Genomic DNA, 23,981 nt, shown 5'->3' with positions numbered 1-23,981 from the left:
AACATTAATTTAAAAGTTGTAACTAACTTAATTTGGAGGAAAGGACCGAACGGTTTTTCGAAATCCATATAAAAACATTATTGAAAATGTTCAGTTTTAGATTTGGCTTTGGTTATACAAGCTCTAAAGTTTGTGGTTTGTGTAATATGTTCGACATGAAGTTCAAAAAATTACCAGAATTTTATTTTACTGTACCTTTATTGTTAATAAATATCCTACAATCAATTACATAATGAAAGAATCTGTATGTTTAAGACATAAAGAAAATTAGTAAGAGCTTTCAGGAAGGGGACGGATGTTTACTCTCCTCCCACGCGTCGAGCACCTGTGGGATTGTTGCTGCCTGTGCTGGGCGGCGATTCCCACATGGTGGGTTTCTTCAGCTATCCTTCCTCTCTGGTTCTGCTGGACTTCCCTGGCTTGTGGGCCGCTTGCCGCAGAGATGCCCAAGATCAAGTCGGGGCGATCGGCCGCCTCCGTGAGAGGCAGGAACAACACAGGGAGCTAAAGAGGGCTGAAGGACTCATGTTCAACACTGGGATTGGGCATTTTGAAAAATCTTCTCATTGTTAACAGCATTATAGATAAGGCTGCTTTAAGACCAACTGATGTGGTGCTGGAAGTTGCACCTGGAACTGGCAACACGACTGTAAAGTTGTTAGAAAAGGCAAAAAAGGTAGTTGCCTGTGAACTTGACCCAAGGCTAGGAGCTGAACTTCACAAGAGAGTTCAGGGTAGGCCTTTGGCCAGCAAACTTCAAGTAATGGTGGGAGATACACTGAAAAACAATTTACCGTTCTTTGATGCTTGTGTGGCAAATTTGCCTTATCGGATCTCTTCTCCTTTTGTCTTCAAGCTGTTACTACACTGACCTTGTCTCAGATGTGCTATACTTATGTTTCAAAGAAAGAGAATTTGCTCTCCGACTAGTTGCAAAACCTGGAGATAAGTTATACTGCAGACTTTCAATTAACACGCAGCTATTAGTACGTATAGACCACCTAATGAAAGTTGGAAAGAATAACTTTAGACCACCACCCAAGGTGGAATCCAGTGTCGTAAGAATAGAACCTGAGAATCCACCACCACCCATCAATTTTCAGGAGTGGGATGGCCTCGTAAGGATCACCTATGTCAGGAAAAACAAGACTCTTTCTGCTGCATTTAGATCAAGGGCAATGCAACAGCTACTGGGAAAAAAATACAGAATTCACTGTTCAATCCATAACACCGTAATACCAGATTTCAGCATAGCAGATAAAATACAGCAATTCCTAACCAGCACAGGGTCCGTTCCATGGACATAGATGACTTCATCAGGTTGCTACATGGATTTAATGCAGAAGGTATTCATTTTCCCTAAGTGGAAAACAGAATTTTGCAAAGTCAAGAAATCAATTACATATTTGCAATATCTGAGAAAATGAACTTTGCCTATGCTCTCTTGGAACATTATATGCTTGAATATTTTTGGCTTAATACTACTGTTGTCACCATTTCTAATTCTTTATTTTTAAGGTGGTCATTTCTAAGTGCCTAAGTTTGTTTGGTTTGGGTTTGTTTTAATATGTAACATAGGGCAGGGTCCAATCTAGTCTCATAACCTTCAAGTTTAAGAGCTGTAGATACACACAACTTTATAAATTTATCATTTCTAACAGTTTATCATATAAAGATGTTACACTTCTATTTACTGTTATAACTGTGAGGCCCTCTTTAAGCCTTCAGCTGTGTCCCTCAAGTAGTAAAAACATTAAAATATGCTTCACTAGTCACATATTTCCCATACCATTTCTTGTTACTTACATGTACAGTAAAACAATTGTCTCTTACAAAAAAAAAATTCTCCTAAGTATTCCTAACCATTATTGTACATGCTTTCTTATATTTTGATATAATTATTCAGCTATATACTTTAAGCTTATTATTTCTTACACATCTTTGTCCATAGACAGTAGGCATTCATCTCTACAAAACTGTTTAGAGGAGAGGAAAAAAAAAAAAAAAATCTGTTAGCACAGTGACATCTGCTGGTGTTGAGCTATAAATTTCATACTGAAAAGTGAAGGACAGATTTGTAAGTGTCAAAATTTTTCCTAGTAAAGTTAAATATTACTTTTCTCCATTTTAATAAATTAGATATATATTTTTTAAAACAGATTTGCATGATACGTAATTGAGCACGTAAGAAAAGAGTTTCATTTTGTGACAATAATTTTACTAAAGTTTTATTTTCTTAAAAAATACATTTTTAAAAAAAGCTGCTTAGGGCGGCGCCTGTGGCTCAGTCAGTAAGGCGCCGGCCCCATATACCAAGGGTGGCGGGTTCAAACCCAGCCCCGGCCAAACTGCAACCAAAAAATAGCAGGGCGTTGTGGCGGGCGCCTGTAGTCCCAGCTGCTCGGGAGGCTGAGGCAGGAGAATCGCTTAAGCCCAGGAGTTGGAGGTTGCTGTGAGCTGTGTGAGGCCACGGCACTCTACAGAGGGCCATAAAGTGAGACTCTGTCTCTACAAAAAAAAAAAAAAAAAAAAAGCTGCTTAAGCATTTCAGATGACATGAAATTTTTTAAAAAGTGAATTAATTAGTGGCTTTCCTTTCAAATTCTCTACAAATTCTATTTTATGGACAAGTATTATATTAAATATTGACATTTATCAAACATTTTCCCCCAAAGAACTACATTGTTAGCAACATGGGCAATTTCAGAAATTCAAGAATCAGATCTACATAGAGAAACTTTTAAGCACAAACTAGCTAACTACATACATTGATTTGTCTAACAAACAGACTTCACACTCACAGATGGTGATGATATTTTTCCCTGGAGACTAACTTTTCAGGCCTGCCTAGTCTCAACCAAATCTTTCTTATTTTAAATTTAAGGAGGAAAAATCATTATTTCAGGGAATGATGGAATATACATCTCCTTGTTTCATTTTTAAAGAAATACAGTACTGCCTGGATCAGCTGCAGAGTGGATCCACTGGCCATGGGAGACCAACCCATGGCTAAGGGTTCGTGCACACTCTCTTAAAACACTGCAGCACTTAAGCCTGGTGCTGTCTGTTCTAGGCGACCGTGAATCATGCACTGGTTTCTTCTTGGAGCGGCACTGATCTGCCCTTTAGTCTTGGCTGCACTTATATTCCTTTTTTTTAGACAAAGTCTCACTTACTCACTCTTGGTAGAGTGCCATGGTGTCACAGCTCTCAGCAACCTCAAACTCTTGGGCTTAAGTGATTCTCTTGCCTCAGCCTCCAGTAGCTGGGACTACAGGTGCCTGTCACAATGCCCGGCTATTTTTTAGAGATGCCGTCTCTATGACCTCAGGCAATCCACCTGCCTCGGCCTCCCAAGTGCTGGGATTACAGGCGTGAGCCACTGTGCCGGGCAATATTCCTTTGTTTTTAATTGACAAATAATTGTATATAGTTATGGTGTACAATGTGAGGCATTAATACATGTACACATTGCAGAATGATCCTATCAGGCTAATTATTAGTAACATTATCTATCACCTCATGTTGTATTTTATCTTGTGGCACAGCCTGACCACCCAGTAAATGGTGAAACAGTAGTAAACAGCATTAATAACTCAGAATATTTTAGAAGAGCAGCATTTCACATATTGACTTATTAATGTTTACGGTATGTGTAGTGTGTTTGTATGCTATGTAATTATAAAGAAAAATTTTGGATACATTGTTAGCATGGATTTTCACTTATGGATTTTTTAAAAAAATCATAAAAGTGTTATAGTTCAACATTAGGTGGGCAAAACACGACATTCTCTGTACTTTGCTGTTTTGCTCTTTAAAAGAACAAAATGGGTAGTTGTTAATTATAAGGATGAAACAAGATTAAATGTTATGTAAGGCACTTAAGAGTACACCGTAAACTCTGTCATACAACTGCAAGTCTTGTGTTTACTTCCTTATGTCTATTTTACTTCACTATTTCAATAATAATTTGAAACTTGGGACTTATGGAACATAAATATGGAAATATCGGAAGAAATACTGCTTTGCTATTGTTGCCAGACCATTCACAAGAAAGGATTGTTTTGAGCAGTTAAAATTCAAAAATGAACAAAATGAAGAAGAGCAGGCAGGCAGTGAGTTCCCTTCATTTATATGACCTTGAATTGCCTCAATAAAATATTGGTATTCACATTTTATTGGAGTTGAAAATTAATGAAATAATTAGAAAACCTGTCTGAAAGACTAAGGACAAACTACTACTAGGAAATATATCTTCTATAATGGAAGCTTCAAATATTTTGACCGAATTAATGTTTAAAATACTTTTGTGGTATTTTTCATCCTGAGATATAGACTTATGGCCTGAAGTGGCAAAAAGAGCTTGCAGGGTACAATATCAGGCAGTCATTATTCTCAATTCCAAAGTAAAAAAAATCCCTCTACCTTTTTTTTTTTTTTTGCAGTTTTGGCCGGGGCTGGGTTTGAACCCGCCACCTCCAGCTTATGGGGCCAGGGCCCTACTCCTTTGAGTCACTGGCGCTGCCCAAAATCCCTCTACCTTTTAATTTGCGATAGAAACCAGAACCCAATACATCTAAACACATGCACATTAGAAAAGTGTTGAAACAGAAAATAGACACATTCAGATAGAAAGCCAATGTATTACTGGGGCAAAGAGGAGAATTCGATATGTATCTTGGAGGCATTTGTGACTCCTTCAGATTTTCATGGGACTAATAGATTTAGTACCACAAATGTAGCCCCCTAACTCCCTACATGTCCAGAAAAGTGGCTTGAGACATTTTTACTAACTACAATAGTGTCCTAAATAAAACATCCAAAACTAAATATTCAGATAAGAGTTACACAGGTTTAGAATAAGATTACTAAACTTTTATTAATATTTGCCTTCATTAGCTCATGAATAGTTAAAAATAGTCCAACAGAAGAAATAGAAACAATCTTATTAGTTCATAGATAATAGGAAAAAATATAATCAAATAGAAAATATTTGGTATAATGATTGAAGGAAAAGGTATCATCTTTTATACTATTACAGAATATTGGCATGATCTTTTTGGGAGAAATTTTTATAAAATAAAACCACCATATAATCATTCTAATGTACCATTGCTGTAAACAGAAATCTCTAGCTACTGAACACCAAAAATGCTAGGAATAATATCTTAACTGTTATTTTTTATTTATGGCTGAATTTACGGCAAATTAATGAAAACCAATGAAGGCAGACTAGAAGATGGTGAAATTCTACCAGGTAATTTAACTCTGGAACTGGTAACTGTCCTAGCAGCAGTGTCATCCCCAGAGTGTAGAAAGGCCCCAACTTTAAGAAGACATGCACACAGTCAGGGACAGTCTCAGTCTTCTCCAGCTGACATAACACGATCATAGGTTGCATGGCTTAAACAACAGAAATTTACTTTCTTATCGACCTGGAAGCAAGAAGTCTGAGTGCAAAAAACTTGGCCAGGCCTGGTGGCTCATGCCTGTAATCCCAGCACTACTGGAGACTAAGGCAGGTGGATCGCCTGAGCTCAGGAGTTTAAGACTGAGCAAAAGAGACCCCATCTCTACTAAAAATAGAAAAACAAGCCAGACATTGTGGCAGGTTGTAGTCCCAGCTACTTAGGAGGCTGAGGCAAGAAGATCATTTGACCCTAAGAGTTTGAGGTTGTTTCTTGTGAGCTATATCACAGCACTCTACTGAGGGCAAAGAGTGAGACTCTATCTCAAAAAAAAAAAAAAAGTGCTGAAAAATTTTGTTTCTGGTAAGGCCCTCTGTTTTGCAGTGACTGCCTCCTTGCTTTGTTCTCACATGACTTTTCCTCTTTTCTCATAAAGACACCAGTTCTGTAAGATTAGGGCTCCACCCTATGACCTCATCTAATACCATTTACCTCCTTACAGCCCCTGTCTTGAAGTACAATCATGCTAAGGTTAGGGCTTCAACCTATGAATTTTGGGTGGACACAATTTAGTCCGTAGCAGGCACTGAGCTGGCTGAGTAACTGAAGTAGTAAATCCCCAGAGGGCACCACCTTCAATAGGTGAACTAGAAAAACACTTAATCCTTCTTCTTTATTCCAAGTGGGGCTATAAAGGAAGGAAAATGTCTCTGCTAGGAATGCCTCATCACAGCTCCAGAACCACAGGTTTGGGGCTCAAATTCACACTTTGTGAGTGTGTGCACACATTCAGGCGTACACACGAGCACCCGTGAGTGCGTGCACATACGTAGGCATACACACGGAAGGACCTGTGAGTGCGTGCACACACGCGGGCAGACACACGAGAGCACCCGTGAGTGCGTGCACACAGGCATGCAGACACACGGGAGGACCCGTGAGTGCGTGCACACACGCGGGCAGACACACGAGAGCACCCGTGAGTGCGTGTACACAGGCATGCAGACACACGGGAGGACCCGTGAGTGCGTGCACACAGGCATGCAGACACACGGGAGGACCCGTGAGTGCGTGCACACACGCGGGCAGACACACGAGAGCACCCGTGAGTGCGTGTACACAGGCATGCAGACACACGGGAGGACCCGTGAGTGCGTGCACACAGGCATGCAGACACACGGGAGGACCCGTGAGTGCGTGCACACACGCGGGCAGACACATGAGAGCACCCGTGAGTGCGTGCACACAGGCATGCAGACACACGAGAGGACCCGTGAGTGCATGCACACACCCGGGCAGACACATGAGAGCACTAGGCAGTACTGAAGGGAGAGGCAGGGAGCCCAAATCAAAAACTGATTTTGAAGTGGTCCAGGATTTGTAGTGTCTTGAGAAACAAATGGTGCAGGAATAAAAATCTTTCTTGTAGGAATGCATGTTAAATGAAAAATATCCACAAATCAAGTTCAGAGGAATATGAACTCACCCCAGACTTAAATAGTTTCAGCAATATTCAAATTACCACATATAGAATGTGTAAAATAATATTTAATATGTTTAAAGAAAAGAAAAAGAGGAGACAATAGAACTATCTCAAACAACCACAAGAAACTCAAGAGACAGAACCAAACAACACTTTGGGAAATAAAAAAATATAATAACTAAATAATAACTCAATATTTGGGTTAAATAGGTTAGTGACAGAAAGAAGACAGAATTAATGAAATGAATCATGAAATAGATCTAAAGACACTATCCAGAGTTGACAGAAACATTAAAATTTATGGAGAAGAGAGGGAAATGGTAAAACAAAGTTTAATGTAATTTCCTGAAGGAGAGAATAGATTGAAAATGGGGGAAAAACAATATTCAAAAAGGTAATAGCTGATAATTTTTCATAATTCATGAAATAAACTAATTCTCAGATTCAGGAAGCTCAAATGAATCCCAATAGGATAAGGAAAAGACATGCACAGCTACACACATTGTGGTATAGCAAAATTTTATTGCAGAACACCAAAGATAAAGATCTGAAATATGACTTGAGAAAGAACACAGATTAGCTGCAAAGGAGTACTGATGAGACTGACCTCTATCATTTCAAAAGCAACTATGGAAGCAAGACAACAGTGGAATAATATTAAACAACAAGAGAAAATAACGGTCAACCTGTCAATCTAGAATTGTATCCCAGTAAACTTTCAAGGATAATTAAGTGGTAAACTTCTAGGTAAATCTAAACACTGACTTTACATAATAACTACTTCTGGAGTTAAACCAAGATAGAATTGAAATTCTAGATAATAATTTCTAAGTCAAGGAGAGGAAATTAGACTTTGTAAAAGTCATGTTTTAGAAGAAAGATATTAATTAACTCTAGGTTTTGTTAACTATGCAAGTTAAATTTCTTAGTAATCACTAAAACATAAACATTGAGCACTTAACTTTTAAACTAGAAGAAAAACAGATGGAGAAGCAAAATAAAATATATTCTGAAAGAAGGCAAGAATACAAGAGCAGAAGAAACAGAAAAAGTGGAATAAAAAGCACAAATATGATGGAATAAATAAATCTTAACATAGTAATTTTGACAAATGTAAATGGATTAAACTCTCTAGTTAAAAAAAAAACAGATAAAAAAAATCTAGTTACATTTTTTTAAGAGGCATATCAAAAATGTAACAGAAAGGTCCAAAGGGATAAAAAAATCTATGCCATATTAATCTAACCAGCTGGTGTGGCCTACATAAATGAAAAAAAATCAATTTTAAAGCAACATAAAATGAATGAAAGGTCTCCAGAGAAGACAGACAAATGGCTAATAGATATATGAAGAATTATACATCACTAATTATAAGGGAAATGAAAATTAAAACCACAATATCACCTGAGCACTGTCTGGCCATTATTAAAAAGACAAAAAACAATAGATGCTGGCATGGAAGACACTGGCATGCAGAAAGAAAGGAACATATACACTGTCGGTGGGACTGCAAATTAGTACAATCTTTATGGAAAACAGTACGGAGATTTCTCAAGGAAATAAATTTAGACTTACCATCAATCCAGCAATCCCACTACTGGTTTTTACCCAAAGGAAAAGAAGTCATTTTATCTTCACTAAAATGTTTATTGCAGTACAAGTTACGATGCAAAGATGTGGAGTCAACCCAATGCCCATAAATTCATGAGTAGACTAAGAAAAAGTGGAGTACTATTCAGACACAAAAAGGAATGAAATAATGTCTTTTGCAGCAACTTGGATGGAACTGGAGATCATTTTCCTAAGTACTGCAGGAATAAGAAAACAAACACTAGATGTATCCCATACCTGGGAGCGAATCGATGGTCACACAGGCACAGCGAGATATAAAGGTCACTGGAAATCAAGAAGGAGGTAGGGGGAGGAGAAGAGGAATACAAAGCCACCTGTCAGGTACAATGAACACAGTTCAGTCGATGGGCACACTCAAGTCTCAGCTTAAGCATTACAAAAGGTATCCGTGTATCTAAAAATATTTGTACTCCCTTATTATTTCAAAATTAATAGAAAAAAGAAATACAAACATTACTAGAAACAGAGACTAGGACTATGAGAATCAATTTGAAACTTGAAAGATAATTCCAAACTTGTATGTACCTAATAACAAAACTTCAAAATATATACAACAAAAACTAACAGAATTATAGGGAGAAATTAGCAAATCTATTACAACAAGAAATTACAGTACAGCTTAGAATCTGAGATCCAATAGAAGAAAAAAGAACAGTGAAAGAGAAAGAATTTGAATGACACCATTAAAAACCTTGGTGTAGGGCGGCGCCTGTGGCTCAGTCGGTAAGGCGCCGGCCCCATATACAGAAGGTGGCGGGTTCAAACCCGGCCCCGGCTGAACTGCAACCAAAAAATAGCTGGGCGTTGTGGCGGGCGCCTGTAGTCCTAGCTACTCGGGAGGCTGAGGCAAGAGAATCGCTTAAGCCCAGGAGTTGGAGGTTGCTGTGAGCTGTGTGAGGCCATGGCACTCTACAGAGGGCCATAAAGTGAGACTCTGTCTCTACCAAAAACAAACAAACAAACAAAAAAAAAACCTTGGTGTAAGGGACACCCACTAGCTAAAAAATACGTATAGTTGTCAAGCACTCTTAAAACATTTACAATTGGGTGGCGCCTGTGGCTCAGTGAGTAGGGCGCCGGCCCCATATACAAAGGGTGGCGGGTTCAAACCCAGGCCCGGCTGAACTGCAACCAAAAAATAGCTGGGCATTGTGGCGGGCGCCTGTAGTCCCAGCTGCTCGGGAGGCTGAGGCAGGAGAATCGCTGAAGCCCAAGAGCTAGAGGTTGCTGTGAGTCCTGTGACATCATGGCACTCTACTGAAGGCAGTAAAGTGAGACTCTGTCTATACAAAAATTAAAAAAAAAAAGCACTTACAATTGATGATATTCTAGGTCATGAAGCAAGTCTCAACAAATTCTAACAGATCAGTCTTACATGTTATCTATTTTCTGACCACAATTCAATTAAAGCAGGAATCAATAATTGCAAAATTAAAAAATCTACGTGTTAGGAAAAACCTCACACATTTTTAAGTCAAAAAAGAAATCACAATGACAAATAGAAAATACTTACAGCTTAAAAACAAATATTTCTAAAGTGCTTTAAAATTACAAAACATTTTATTACAATAATCCTAAGAGCTACCCAGAACCCATAGTACCTCTGCTCAGTAGCACAAACATAGCAGAAATGTTACAAATTATAAAATTATTAAATTATATATAAAAATAAAATACATGTAAAATGATTTGGAAAACTGGGAAATAGAAGGGAAAGTGTTCACTATTAAAACTATGAAAAGGAAGGTAAATACACAGACTTTTTTAGAAACTATATTGAACAGCCAACCAATTTACAAAGAAATAATTACATATTTTAATGCTTAATCAAAAAGCCCATCACCTTATTTTGGTTTAGGAAGACTCTTAGATACTTATACACACAAACTTATAAAGTATTTATTACTTATATGAGATGAACAAACACTATCAGAAATCCTTGCTGCACAAGTTGTGTAGCCACAGTTAGGACTTTGTTATCATTCACACACACACCCCCGCTTTGATTTCTTGGTTACAACATCTGTTCAATGGTGTGTTGGCAACTAATCGCATTTTTAAAAGTGTCCATGGTACAAAGGGAATTTTCATTAAAGGTTCCCTTCCCTTTTCATTTGTGGGATATTTTTGGAAGTTTTTTTTTTTTTTTCCATCCACTGAAAGAGAATTAAAAAAATTCCAACATGCCTTGGTGTCAGCAAGCACTCTTTTTAGCCCAGGTACCAGTGGATGATTGATGAGCCTGTCAAGCCTACAGTAGCAGACAGAGAAAGTTGGCAGAAGTTCAGTGTTATTGAAAGAAATCTCAAATACTTATTTCATCTCCTCTATTAACTTTAATCACATTTTCAACACACGGCCAAGAATGAAGCTTTGACAGTAAGCCATAAACTTACACAGGCAGGCATTGTAAGTTTTCTGCAGTTGCAACACTGAGATAACACAAGAGAGTTGGGTGTTTTCTTTCTTGTGCCTTTCTTTACTAACAAGCAATAAATAATATGTGGAAGATTTATCCATACCTCAAATTCATTTACCATAAATCTCCTGAAATTATTGCATTTACTTTTTGCTTGGTTTATGGCAAATAAAAAATCAACTTAGTTCTTCAATTAGATTATTAAATGCAGATTTTAAAGGATCACAGTGATGACAGACTTGGGACACGCTTCATCATAACATACCTGCTTGTCAGATCAGACATTAACACCAGAAAGGATTTACATTTAACATGGATCATTTGCCACGTGGGCAAACACTTCTGGATCATTCAGAGCCAGAATCTTACACGGTTCCAGAGAGACTCCCTGGCAGATTTTGTTGACTACTCATTAAACAGATGAAACATGTACAAATATTATTTATCTTATAGCTTACCCACAGCAAAACAGACATAAAAATGAGGTAAATGCCATGGGCAAGATTATAGTTCTTGGAAAAACCAAAAGCAAAAATATATTTTTGGTAAGCTTTTCTTTCTATACATCTTTTATTAATAAAAGCTGAAAATACTAAGTGCTAGAAGGCCACAAAACTTAACGTGTGTCTTGTCACCCAGTGAAGCACACAGCATTATGCGGTACTGCAAAATCTGCAACCTCTCCCCAGGGGCAGTGCAGAGATCCACACGGCCATTTGCCAGGGTGGAGACAATGCTTCTGATTTCACCTCTCTTAAATATGATCTCTGCTCAAGGACAACTGTTTTTTTTTTTTTTTGTCTATATTACTCACGCAATAATACTTTATATATTCCTCCATTAGCCAAGGAGGCTATGACGGGCAGCTTTTATACCGCCTACAGCTACAATAAACTAATTATTAACCCTGTAGAAGAGTGAATTAAATTATCTTTCTCTCTAAAAAAATCTATGCTCACAGTTCTCTGACCTAATGAATGGAAAAGATCAATTCTGATTAACAAAATGTATATTTATCCCATTTTACCTCTTCCTCCCCATTCAAATAATCATATATAGGCACTTAAAAGCAGACGAATGTGGCACTCTTTTTCTATTAAACATTTAATCAGAACTCCAGCAGAAGTGCCTTTCTTCTGATATGAGTGCCACTGAATATATTGCTAAGCTTGAAGCAGAGGCTAAATGGTTTGGTGGGAAAATTTCTTAGGGAGGAGGCAAATGTTTTCTCATTAGTTTGTCACTGTTGTGGTTTAAGTCCTTAAAAGACTGAAAATTTTGCTAGGTCCTTCTCCATCTCAGCGTATTGTTCTTTGAGCTTCTCCATGGCTTTTCTGTGCTCTTCATCCACTTCAGCCCTTTTGCTGGGTTGTTCCTTCATGAAGTCTTCCCACTGGAATAAATGCTGTTTCTCACTAGCTATTAAATGGTCATTATGAATCTGAGAAAAGAAAATCTGAAAGTCATACGACATTTTCTAGACAATTATTTCACAACTTTATCTTATACCTATATTTCTTCACAAATGCTCTTTTAACTGAAGATTTTTAAATCAATTCTTAAAAATATGCAGTAAAAGAATTATGATTGTTAAGAAACATAAATGCCTGTGATACAGGAAATATTTTTAGGTACATTAAAAAAAAATCAAAGATTGGTGGTGCCCACAGATCAGTGGGTAGGGCACCGGCCACATACACTGAGGCTGGCGGGTTCGAACCCAGCTGAGGCCAGGTAAACAACAATGCCAACTCCAACAAAAATAAGCCGGGCATTGTGGTGAGTGCCTGCCTGTAGTCCCAGATACTTAGGGGGCTGAGACAAGAGAATCGCTTAAGCCCAAGAGTTTGAGGTTGCTGTGAGCTATGATGCCACAGCACTCTACCAAGGGAGAGACAGTGAGACTCTTGTCTCAAAAAAAAAGGAAAAAAAATCATAGATTATTAGTCACTAGAAGAAAACTCAAGAAATCTGATTCAATTCTGGGGCTTGAAACCGACAACTAAAATACCTATGTCAAATACCTAAGCTCTTCTTGAAATGTTCCTTAATATTTCTATATAAGGATAAAAAGATCATTTATTAGCATTACAATATAGATGAAACCCTGCATGAAAAAAAGGCATACATTTAGTTTTTCTCTTCCCAAAGTATAATTTCTATTAATTTTAAACATGTAACAAAAAACTAAATAGAGAAAGAAAAGTATGGGCTTGGTGCCTGTAGCTCAGCGGCTAGGGCACCAGCCACATACACAGGAGCTGGCAGGTTCAAACCCAGCCCGGGCCTGCCAAACAACAATAACAACTACAACCAAAAAATAGCCAGGCGTTGTGGCGGACGCCTGTAGTCCCAGCTACCTAGGAGGCTGAGGCGAGCAAATCACTTAAACCCAAGAGTTTGAAGATTGCTGTGAGCTGTGACACTACGGCACTCTTCTCAAGGCCAACATAGTGAGATTATGTCTCAAGAAAAAAAAAAATGAAAAAGTAACTTTTTAACTCTACTTCAACTATTCTACCTGTCTTTAGAGGTTAAGTTTTGATACAGACTAAGTCCTATTAAACAAACAAAACTATGACAGATGTAAACCATAAAAACCTATAAAACACCTGAAGTCATTACTAACTCCACCAAGTTAATTTCAGAGCTCAAATGAGGAAGGAACACTCAACATACTCAGGTGCTACACCCCAGCTGCCAGGGAATAGATGGAAACCAAGTTTTCAGGCCATCTACAATGTCCTTACTGTACCTTTTTTTCTCTCATTTGGGTCACGATGACAAGCAGGATGAAGGGGCAGATACACCAAAATGCTCTTAGTACCTATGAAATGCCAATTTATGTTAGCTGTTTTGCATTGTTTATCTACTTCTGTAAATCCCTCTTTATAAGACTGTTCTCATTTTACAAAGAAATTAAGGCTTACGGGCACTTTATTCTCCCAGGTCAGTCATCTAACAGTCTCTTAGGGTTGTAGATTCAAACTTAGGTTTTTCTGACACCTAAACTTAGGCTTTTTCTGTCAAGAGTGCAAATCAGATCTTCCCAGAGGAAGTTTTACACATAGCTACAACTCCTTTACGAGACAAAAACAAGCTCTTGTAAGAGCTCTTCTGCCAAGCTGATGTGAAGTTCCTCAGCAGCAAGACTTTCCAACTGAAAAGTTGCTGAAGTGATTCAGAAGTTTGAATGAAAGTTAATTATTCCCACAAAACATGCCCCACAGATTCCTGGGGCCTGAATAGATATTAAGGAGAGAGGGTGAGGGAGGGGTTTGGGAAATGGGTTAATAGTCTTTGCCTCCCATTCCTATACAGGCAGTTCCTGGGTTACGAATGGGATCAGTTCTGCAGGTTCATTCTTAAGTTGAATTTGCATGTAATTTGGAACAGGTACATTTACCTGTTATCTGCCTCCCTCTGTAAATACAAGTCATATATCAGTTGGATGTACTTACTATAATTGTCTCCATTCATAAGTTGGATGTTTGTAACTTTGGGACTACCTATATTCAATTGAATCCTTCTATACATCCACTGTTAAACTACTAGCCTCACAGTCCAGGTGAAAATAAGATGAAGGCTGACAACTCCCAACCCAAACGAAAACTAGTCTTGCTGTCTTATTAAGATGTTCTCAAAGTCAGCCCACTTTATGTTAGTCTCCCACCATTAATAATACTTGCTATGCATTCTTGCAGTCTTCACAATAATTAGTAAAGAAAGAAAGGGGTGGGAGGGAGGGGGGCCTATACATTCATGTATTGACAACACTGTAGTATTCATCACATATAAAAACTCAGCTACCTGAAAAAACATCTACCTGAAACTTAGTCCTACGTGGTAATAACTTTAAGTCATCAAAAAAAGGTGATGATCACAAAGTTCATTTACAAATGTTTCAGAGTATTTATAAGCTTTTTTGATTCTGAACTTAATTTGAGCGATATTACATACCAATTCTAATCAGTTTAGTTATCTGGTTTCCATGATTACACAATATTAAAAACCACAAATTAGAAAAATAAAAGACCGACAAACAAGTGAAGAAGATATGATAGGCATCAGACTTCTAGCAAAGGAGAGAAAGAAACAGAAACATAAAATACAGAGTATCTGAGGACACTTGGAATAGAGACATAACACGATCTCTCAGTACAAAATTGGATATTCTCAATAATGCCTAATTCTTACAGAAAGTTAACCTGTAATATTAATAAATTAAAAAAACAGGCTGGCGTGGTGGTTCATGCCTATAATCCTAGCACTCTGGGAGGCAGAGGGGAGTGGATGGCTTGAGCTAAGAGATGTGAGACCAGCCTGAGCAAACCTGAGACCCGGGTCTTTACCAAACAAAAGAAAAATTAGCCAGCCACTGTGGTGGGTGCCGATAGTACCAGTTTAGTTAGGAGGTTGAGGCAAGAGGATGGCTTGAACCCGAGAGTTGAGGTTGCTGTGAACTATGATGCCACAGGGTGATAGAGTGAGAGACTCTGTCTCACTGAAAGAAAAAAAAAAGGGGGGGGCATGGAATATATTTTTAAAGATATTCATCCAAAATACTTAAAATAATAAAAGCACTGGGTTTAAAGAAGATCAAAACCTTGGCTTTGGGGTAAATCTGGCTATATGAAACATTCCTAAAAAAATCAAACATAGAATTACCATATGATCCCGTAATTCTGCATAAGAATTAAAATCAGGGACCTGAACAAGTATTTGTACACCCACGTTCATAGCAGTGTTACCACAATACTGAAAGGTGGACATAACCCGTGTCCACAGGAGAACAGACACACAAAATGTGGTAAACACCTACAATGGAGTATTATTCAGCCTAAAAAAATTCATTTACATTACAGGGTAATGTGAGTGAATCCTGAGACATTAATCTCAATAAACAAGCCAGCAACAAAAAGTCAAATAGTGTCCAACTCTGCTTGTAAGTACGACCTGCTGTAGGACAGTACTCTATCAAGTACACAGAGTAGTAATTCACAGAGACAGAAAGGAGGGTGGCTGCCACAAGTGGGCAGAGAGTGGAGGGGGCAGTTGCTGATTATCAGGTACAGAGTCTTGGTTTTACAAGATGAAGGAGCTCTGTGGATGCCCCTACTGCCTGCCTGTACAGCACTTTCTGCGCACCGTGCCAAGCACCACACCCTAACACAAACTTTCCTAATTCCAGCTCTGCCTCCATGTTCATCTGTGTGCTCAGCAGTGCCCCTGCTCCCTGACCCGGCTAGATGGATCCTGCTACCCTTGGGCAGACTTCTCACCTGTCTTAAATATCAAGTACTTTCGGTAAAGCTTAACCCATCAAACAACTGAATTTTCAAACTTTATATTAACATCTAGAATTGAGTGTAGAAACAGAAACTTTGGGAAGGTTCATTCCATTATATTTTTATATAGTACAGATCAAAATTATTATTGTGGATTAACCACAACACACTCCAGAGAAATGGAGACTATAAGGTTTGTTAACACATACACATGCAAAAAGGCTTTATTTTCAGAGTGACTTAGTATTTTCAACATTTCTTAAGCATAAGATGGATCATTGTTAGTTTAGAGCAATGAATAAGTCACAAAAATACTTCATGAAAATTGCAAGTGAAAATATCAAACTATCACAGGAACTTAAATTCTTATGCTGTTTTTCCACATCTGAATTTAGTTAAGATACACAGCGCTTTGCATAACCCTATAACTATTCATTAAATAACCCATCCACAGCCATGAATGCTTCCTTCTCAAGAAGAAATATACATAATGTACTCAATGCTTCAGGCTTAATGGAAAAATTTATCTTTCCAATCTGGTGGTTATTTGTTGCTACACGTGAAAGTCTCTATTGTGTCTCTCCTTCATGACAAATGCCACTTTCAGGGAAAAGATGAAAATATTGAAAAGGAAAAAAGAGTTATGCAATTTGAAGTATAAAAATATTGATGAAGCGGCCATGTTACTATACCTCCTTAATATATATTCAATGAATTCACCATTTTTTAGTTTTTATAAATTATTGCATAAAAGAAAATAAATTCAGAGAATTTGCTCCTCAAAAGTAATTGCTAATCACATGATAATACATACCCACGAATTATATGCCCCATTATCTAAATGATCTACTTTTACCTTTTTTCGTTCCTGCTCCCTCTGTTGGAGTCTACAGACTGAATCATTAGCTGCTTGCACTGAAATAAAACAGACAATGGTTTTCAATCAGCAGCCCTTGTTTAAGGACAGACTCACCCGGGGTGCAGGGAATAGGTGGATTGTTTTAAATCTCTATGCACAACCCTTATATTATTTTGGTGGTGGTGGTGGTGGGGTGGCCAGAAAGGAAAAGTAAGTTTTGCCAATATATAAGGATGTCATAATTAGAACAACCATAGTTCTTAAGCTTTGAGCTGCAAGCCAAAGGGATTTTAAATACTAACGCCAATGACAAGCTGCCAACAATCACCTCAGAATTCTCTAAAAAGACATAAAATGCCTCATAAATGTGCCACTACATTCTGATTGATTGTACTTTTACACTGTCTCTCTGATTCATTAACTCCACCCCCCTTTCTCATTCCCACTGCCACTCTCTTGCAGGTAATACTTGATACTGAGATGGCTTCAGCAACTACTATTCTTGTAGCTCTTTAACATTCTAATTTATACTGGGTGCTGCTGTAAGATTTAAATTTCTCTGAACCATTCCCATTAGGTCATTTACCTTTCTTAAGAACCCAAACTGCGAGCAATAGCATTTACTATGTGCCAAGACCTGTGCTAATAACCTTTCATATGTTACCCTCCTCTTAATTGCACATTCCCATTAAGAAATGACTACTCCATTTTACAGATGATAAACTGAGGCATGGAGAGGTGATGCTGTCACTCAAGGAGGTCACACAACTAGTGAGAATAAGAAACTGGATTTCAACTCCTATCTTTCTGACTCTGAAGATAAGGCTCTTATCCTCAATGCTCTACTGCTTCTTCTATTATTTCATCAGTGAAACCAGTTTTAATTCCTCAAGTGTTCAAATTTTGTCATCTAGGTACATTTTATTTCTCTTCATACATGTTCTTGCTTCATCCAAATAAAGACATGCAGTGTGCTGGCTGAGTCGGCCTTAACCAAATCTAGGCTTGGGCACTTAGTTGTGTACTGATCTTGGGCAGGACTGCTCACCCACTCATTTGTTTGTCAAGTATTTATTGAGCATTCAGCTGTTGTATTTGCTGCTCCTAACCTGTCAACACTTTAGTTTCTCATTTGCAAAGGAAGTATAACAGGCTGGGCACAGTGGCTCATGTTTGTAATCCTAGCACCTTGGGAGGCCAAGGTAGGAGGACTGCTTGAGCCTGGAACTTCAACACAAGCCTGGGCAACACAGAGAGACTTATATAATTTCTACAAAAAAAAGTTTTAAAAAAAATTAACAAGGCATGCCTGTAGCTATGTAGGAGGCTGAGATGGAAGGATCCCTTAAGCCCAGGAGTTAAAGCTGCAGTGAGCTATGATGGTACCACTGCACTCTAGCCTGGAAGACAGAGAGAGACCCTGCCTCAAAAAGACCCCAAAAAATAAAACAAAAGTGAACATTAAAAACTAACAACAGGGGTGGCGCCTGTGGCTCAGTCGGTAAGGCGCCGGCCCCATATACCGAGGGTGGCGGGTTCAAACCCGGCCCCAGCTGAACTGCAACCAAAAAAAATAGCTGGGCGTTGTGGCGGGCGCCTATAGTCCCAGCCACTCAGGAGGCTGAGGCAAGAGAATCACTTAAGCCCGGGAGTTGGAGGTTGCTGTGAGCTGTGTGATGCCATGGCACTCTACCGAGGGCCATAAACTGAGACTCTGTCTCTACAAAAAAAAAAAAAAGTATTAAAAAAAAAAACTAACAACAGAACTTTAGAATTAACATAAAAATTAAATGAGATAACACAGTAGATGGTATGATTAAAAGTACAAATTTAAATATTAAGAATAAAAATCATTTAGAACATATGTTCTTCAAACATTACCCCTATTCTATTTACTGTACTATCTCCTACTGAAAGTACTTCCTTTATGTCTTTCCTCCAATTACAGTGTTTTACTTCAAAAGCTCAGTTCAAGGTTTTACTACCTTCATAAAGACCTCAGATGAATCCTTTCCATATAAGGATTTTCCCTGGTTTGAAATTCCGTCCTTAGGTATGTGTCTATCCTACCTCTTTATCTTGCATTTGCTTCACTGGAGGTTTGTCTAATTGTTTTACAGTTATGCCTTCCTACCTCACCCCACTCTGGCCCCAGTTATGTCACAAATTCCATAACAGGGCAGGGATTATGATTTCTTTCTCAGAAAAATGTTGGGCCTCTCCCTGTGGGAATATGGTAAAAGAGAAAGATTTTTTTTTTTTTCCAAAAAGTCTTGTTTTTATCTGTAACCATTAATTGTAGTTCTCAAAGATAATATTTAAGTACTAAAAATGAGTTTCCTATTGTTTTTTCTAAAAGAAAAGATTACGACAAAACAAAATGGGAGTTGATTAGATCTGCCTTCTTTGTGTGGTATTTTAATATTACATCATCTTTCTTAAGCAGTGGTTCTATCATTTCCTGGGTTGGCTCCCCCTCCCCCCACCATCCGGCTTTAGTGAACATAAGTTAAAAATCCATTTTGCACTCTTTAGGGCCTTTATCATTCTCGGGTCATTCTGACTTTAATCTAAAAGAGTTACAGTGCTATGTCACTTATTTTGTCATTGGTTACATCCTTTAAAAGTTAATTAGAACACATCTGACCAAGGCACACTTTTGTTCCTCATCAGGATTATCTTTACGTTTACACAGAACATCCATTTTAAAAATCTCAATTCCTTTAAAGTAACTCACTTTTTAACCTTTCTGCCAACAACAGGAAATGTTTACTTTCTGAATTTATGAAATTTGCTTTTCTAAAATCCAAGAAAATCAAATGACTACACCAAACATTTCTTTTCTAAATATTTAGTGACCAGCACTCTGGGAGGCTGAGGCAGGTACATTGAGCTCAGGAATTCAAGACCAGCCTGAGTAAGAGCAAGACCTCATCTCTAAAAATAGTAAGGTGTTTATGGCAGGTGCCTGTAGTCCCAGTTACACAGGAGGGTGAGGCAGGAGGATGTCGAGCCCAAGAGTTTGAGGTTGCTGTGAGCTATGAGACCATGACACTTTACTCAGGGTAACATAGTGAGACTGTGTCACAAAAATAAATAAATAAAATTAGTGAGACCAAGAGCCCATTTCTTTGAATCTTCCTATCACACCCCTATCACTATTCATTCCTAATTCAGTATGAAGCAATTTCCTTTGTTGTCTTATTTTTTTAGAAGACTATATTGATTTAAGTCAAATATTTATCAAATGCTTTTCTCTTAACCAAAAGATTATTCAAGTAGATTAGCACCACATACAGAGTTATTATGCCACATATATAGTTAACAATGTCCTGATTTTCCTAACATAAAAGAGAACAAATTCTCTCTATCATAATAGCTATGTGAAACACCTCAAATACATATGTAAGAAAATAATTTCAGGACTTCTGGTTCCAAAATGGTGGTGTAGAAGCAAGCCTGCTTCAACTCTCCCCAGAAAATACCAAGACAAAACACATATTGCCTAGATTATCACCAGTAGTATTGCAGAACAAAACAATTCCCAGAGCCACAGAGAAGAGAAAAAACTATTAGCAGACAATAAGAAGAACTAAACTTCCATATCTACAATACCCCTTGCCTTAATCCACTCAGAACCAAGTATGTGGAAAAATTTCCTCAACTCTTGGTGTCTACACTAGAAAACATGAAATTGAGATGGACAACCATCTTTGCCCCTATTGGGGGTTCTCTGGCAGGAAATCTATTCCTGCTTCAATACATGGGAAGCATTGGGAGTGCTTGAAGGGAGAAATATGCCTGAGAACAGCTACAGACAAAGGGGGGTGTAGAGCTACCATCCCTAGTCCTGGACACTCTGCTCTGTAACTCAGTCAAAGAAGATGCCAAATTACAGTGGCTGTTCAGCAGCTATGAAATCCAATTCGTGGCCCACAAGCCACATGCTGATTTTGTGAGGACATTTTTTGCTTGTCTGTGGTGTTGGATATCATGAAAAGTATGCACAGGCCCCCCGCCCCCTTTTTTGCCAGTCAGCATTCATTAGTATTTATGTATTTAATGTACGGCCCAAGATATCTCTTCGTTTTCAAATGTATGGCAGAAAAAAAAGTTGGATGCTCCTGCTAGGAGGTTCATAGGTCCCTTGGGCACAACCCCCTAACCAGCCTTCTCATCCTACTGGATTATCCTCTTTGGTACCTCCCCATAAGACCTCCTCTACTGCTGAAAAGGAGGCACTCACCTTGTAGAAAAACAAGTAAATTACAAAGTATCTCTCAGCAAACATATCCAATAAAAACCAAAACAAGTTGGATAAAACTGGAATCCTGTAATGTGTATATACATTTGTAAGAAATGATAGCAGGGCGGCTGCCTGTGTCTAAGTGGGTAGGGCACTGGCCCCATATACCAAGGGTGGTGAGTTCAAACCCGGCTCTGGCCAAACTGCAACAACAACAAAATAGCCAGGCATTATGGCAGGTGCCTGTAGTCCTGGATACTCGGAAGGTTGAGGCAAGAGAATCGCCTAAGCCAAGGAGCTGGAGGGTGCTAAGAGCTGTGTGATGCCACGGCATTCTACAAAGGTCAATAAAGTGAGACTCTGTCCCTACAAAAAAGAAAAAAAGAAAGAAAGGATAGCAGACAGGGAACTGTGAACTCTGCCTGCAGACAAAGCAAAAATATAGTGACTAACTCTAATAAAGTGATGACATATGGACTCTCTAGCCAAGAAATAGAAATAATTCACTGAGTTTTAAGGAAACTCAGTGATCTCTAGGATAACGCAAAAAACACAAAAATTTGTCAGCAAAACTGAACAAAGAAATTGAAATAATAATAACCCCCCCAGAAATCTTAGGACTAATAAATACATTTGCTGAATTAAAATATTCACTAAAAGCTCTCAACAGCAGAATGGATGAAGCAGAGGAAAGAATCAGTAAGCTGAAAGACAGGCTATTTGAAAATACACAGAGAAGAAAAATGGAAACAATAGAAAGAAATGAAGATTGCATGATATGGAAAAGGACCTCAATAGACCAAATAAGAATTATATTCAGGAGAGAGCTGAACATGAGCAAGTGGAAGAAAGCGCCTCTATGCATACACAACTTAATTTTCTAAAACTTGAAAAAGATATAAATATCCAGGTATAAGAAGTTCAGAGAACATCAAACAGCTTTGACACAAATAAGACTACCCCAAGGCATATAGTGATCAAACTCTCAGAAAAGAGGATCCTAAAGCAGCAAGAGAAAAGAAGTAAGTAACATATATACAGGAAGTCCAGTGTGTCTGCAGTACACTTCTCAATGGAAACCATACAGGCCAACAGGGACATCATTTTCAAAGTTTTCAAAGTAAAAGAAAAAGCTGCCATCCAAGAATATTACATCCAGCAAAGCTATGCTTCAAATATGAGAAAGATGTAAAGTCTTTTTCAGACAAATAAAAACTAAGAGTATTGACCACTACCAGACCTGACTTACAAGAAATGCTAAAAGTTCCTCAATGTGAAAGAAAGTAACATTAACATAAAGGAACAATATTTGAAGGTATAAAACCCACTGATAAAATTTAGACAGATAAATCCAGAATGCTCTACTGCTGTAATTGTGATTTACAATGCACTTATAACTCTAGCATGAAACCCAAATGGCAAATCCATCAAAAATAATAATCGCTGTAGCAACCTAAGAGATAGACAATATAAAATATATAAACTAAGACAACATAAAGTCAAAATGTGGTAAGAGTTAAAATGTAGAGATTTCTTTAAATTTTTTATTTGTTTCTATTCTTTTCTTTCAGATTAAAGACAAGTTGCTATCTCTTCAAAATAATTTGTTATGTCTACGTTTTTTGTAAGCCTGATGGTAATCACAATGCAAAAACCAATTAACAGATTCACAAAGAAATCAAAAAGCGATGGATTAAAACATACCACCAGTGGGGTGGCGTTTGTGGCTCAAAGGAGTAGGGCACCAGCTCCATATGCTGGAGGTGGTGGGTTCAAACCCAGCCCAGGCCAAAAACCGCAAAACAACAACAACAACAACAAAAACATACCACCAGAGAAAATCACTTAGCCATAAAATAAGGCAGTAAGAAAAAAAGAGGAGTTACACAACAGCCAGTAAACAAAAAACAAAATGGCAGTAAGTTCTTCCTTATCAACAGTAACACAGAATGTAAATGTACTTGATTCTCAAATTAAAAGACACAGAGTGGTTAAATGGATAGAGAAATAGGATCCAACTATATGCTGCCTACAAGAAACCTATCTAGCATTTACATGTATAAAGACACACAGACTGAAAGTGAAGGGGAGGAAAAAGATATTCTATGCAACTGGAAACCAAAAGAAGAGCATGAGTAGCTAAACTTATATAAGATAAAATATTTTACAAGTCAAAAACTGTAAATAGAGACAATGAAAGTTACTGTTAATGATAATGGGGTCAATTCAATAAGAGGATATAATAATTATAAATATCTATGTACACACGGGAGGTCCTACATATATAAAGCAAACATTAGTGGATCTAAAGGGACAGACTGCAATACAATAATAGTAGAGGACTTCAACACCTCACTCTCAGTAACAGATCACCTAAACTTAAAATCAACAAAGAAACACTAAACTATACATTAGAACAAACAGGTCAGACATTTACAGAAGATTTCATCCAACTGCTGCAAAATATACATTATTTTTATCAGCACTTGTAACATTCTCAAAATAGGCCACAAAATAAATCTCAACAATTTCAAAAAAGCAGAAATTATACCAAGTATCATTTCTGAGAATAACAGAATAAAACCATAATAAGAGGAAACTCAGAAACTACATAAACACATGAAAATTAAACATGTTCCTGAACAA

General features: G+C 37.8%; 1 protein-coding gene and 1 pseudogene across 1 annotated transcript in view; one reads left to right on the top strand and one right to left on the bottom strand.

Annotated features, from left to right (window-relative positions):
- Positions 1 to 213: 213 nt before the first annotated feature.
- Positions 214 to 2,254, top strand: LOC128594890 (probable dimethyladenosine transferase; annotated as a pseudogene).
- A 6,669-nt stretch (positions 2,255 to 8,923) lies between these two features.
- Positions 8,924 to 23,981, bottom strand: part of BLOC1S5 (biogenesis of lysosomal organelles complex 1 subunit 5) — a 40,151-nt gene continuing 25,093 nt past the window's right edge. Inside the window, exons 4-7 of the mRNA XM_053603792.1 lie at positions 17,087 to 17,145; positions 10,707 to 12,383; positions 9,498 to 9,802; positions 8,924 to 9,214 (exon numbers count right to left, since the gene is read on the bottom strand). Coding sequence (XP_053459767.1) covers positions 12,204 to 12,383; positions 17,087 to 17,145 — 239 coding nt within the window. The 3' untranslated portion in view covers positions 8,924 to 9,214; positions 9,498 to 9,802; positions 10,707 to 12,203. The remainder of the gene's footprint in view (positions 9,215 to 9,497; positions 9,803 to 10,706; positions 12,384 to 17,086; positions 17,146 to 23,981) is intronic.

Source organism: Nycticebus coucang, chromosome 9 (genome assembly GCF_027406575.1).
Source record: "Nycticebus coucang isolate mNycCou1 chromosome 9, mNycCou1.pri, whole genome shotgun sequence".
Lineage (NCBI taxonomy): Eukaryota > Metazoa > Chordata > Mammalia > Primates > Lorisidae > Nycticebus > Nycticebus coucang.
This window is presented reverse-complemented; position numbering and strand designations above follow the sequence as displayed.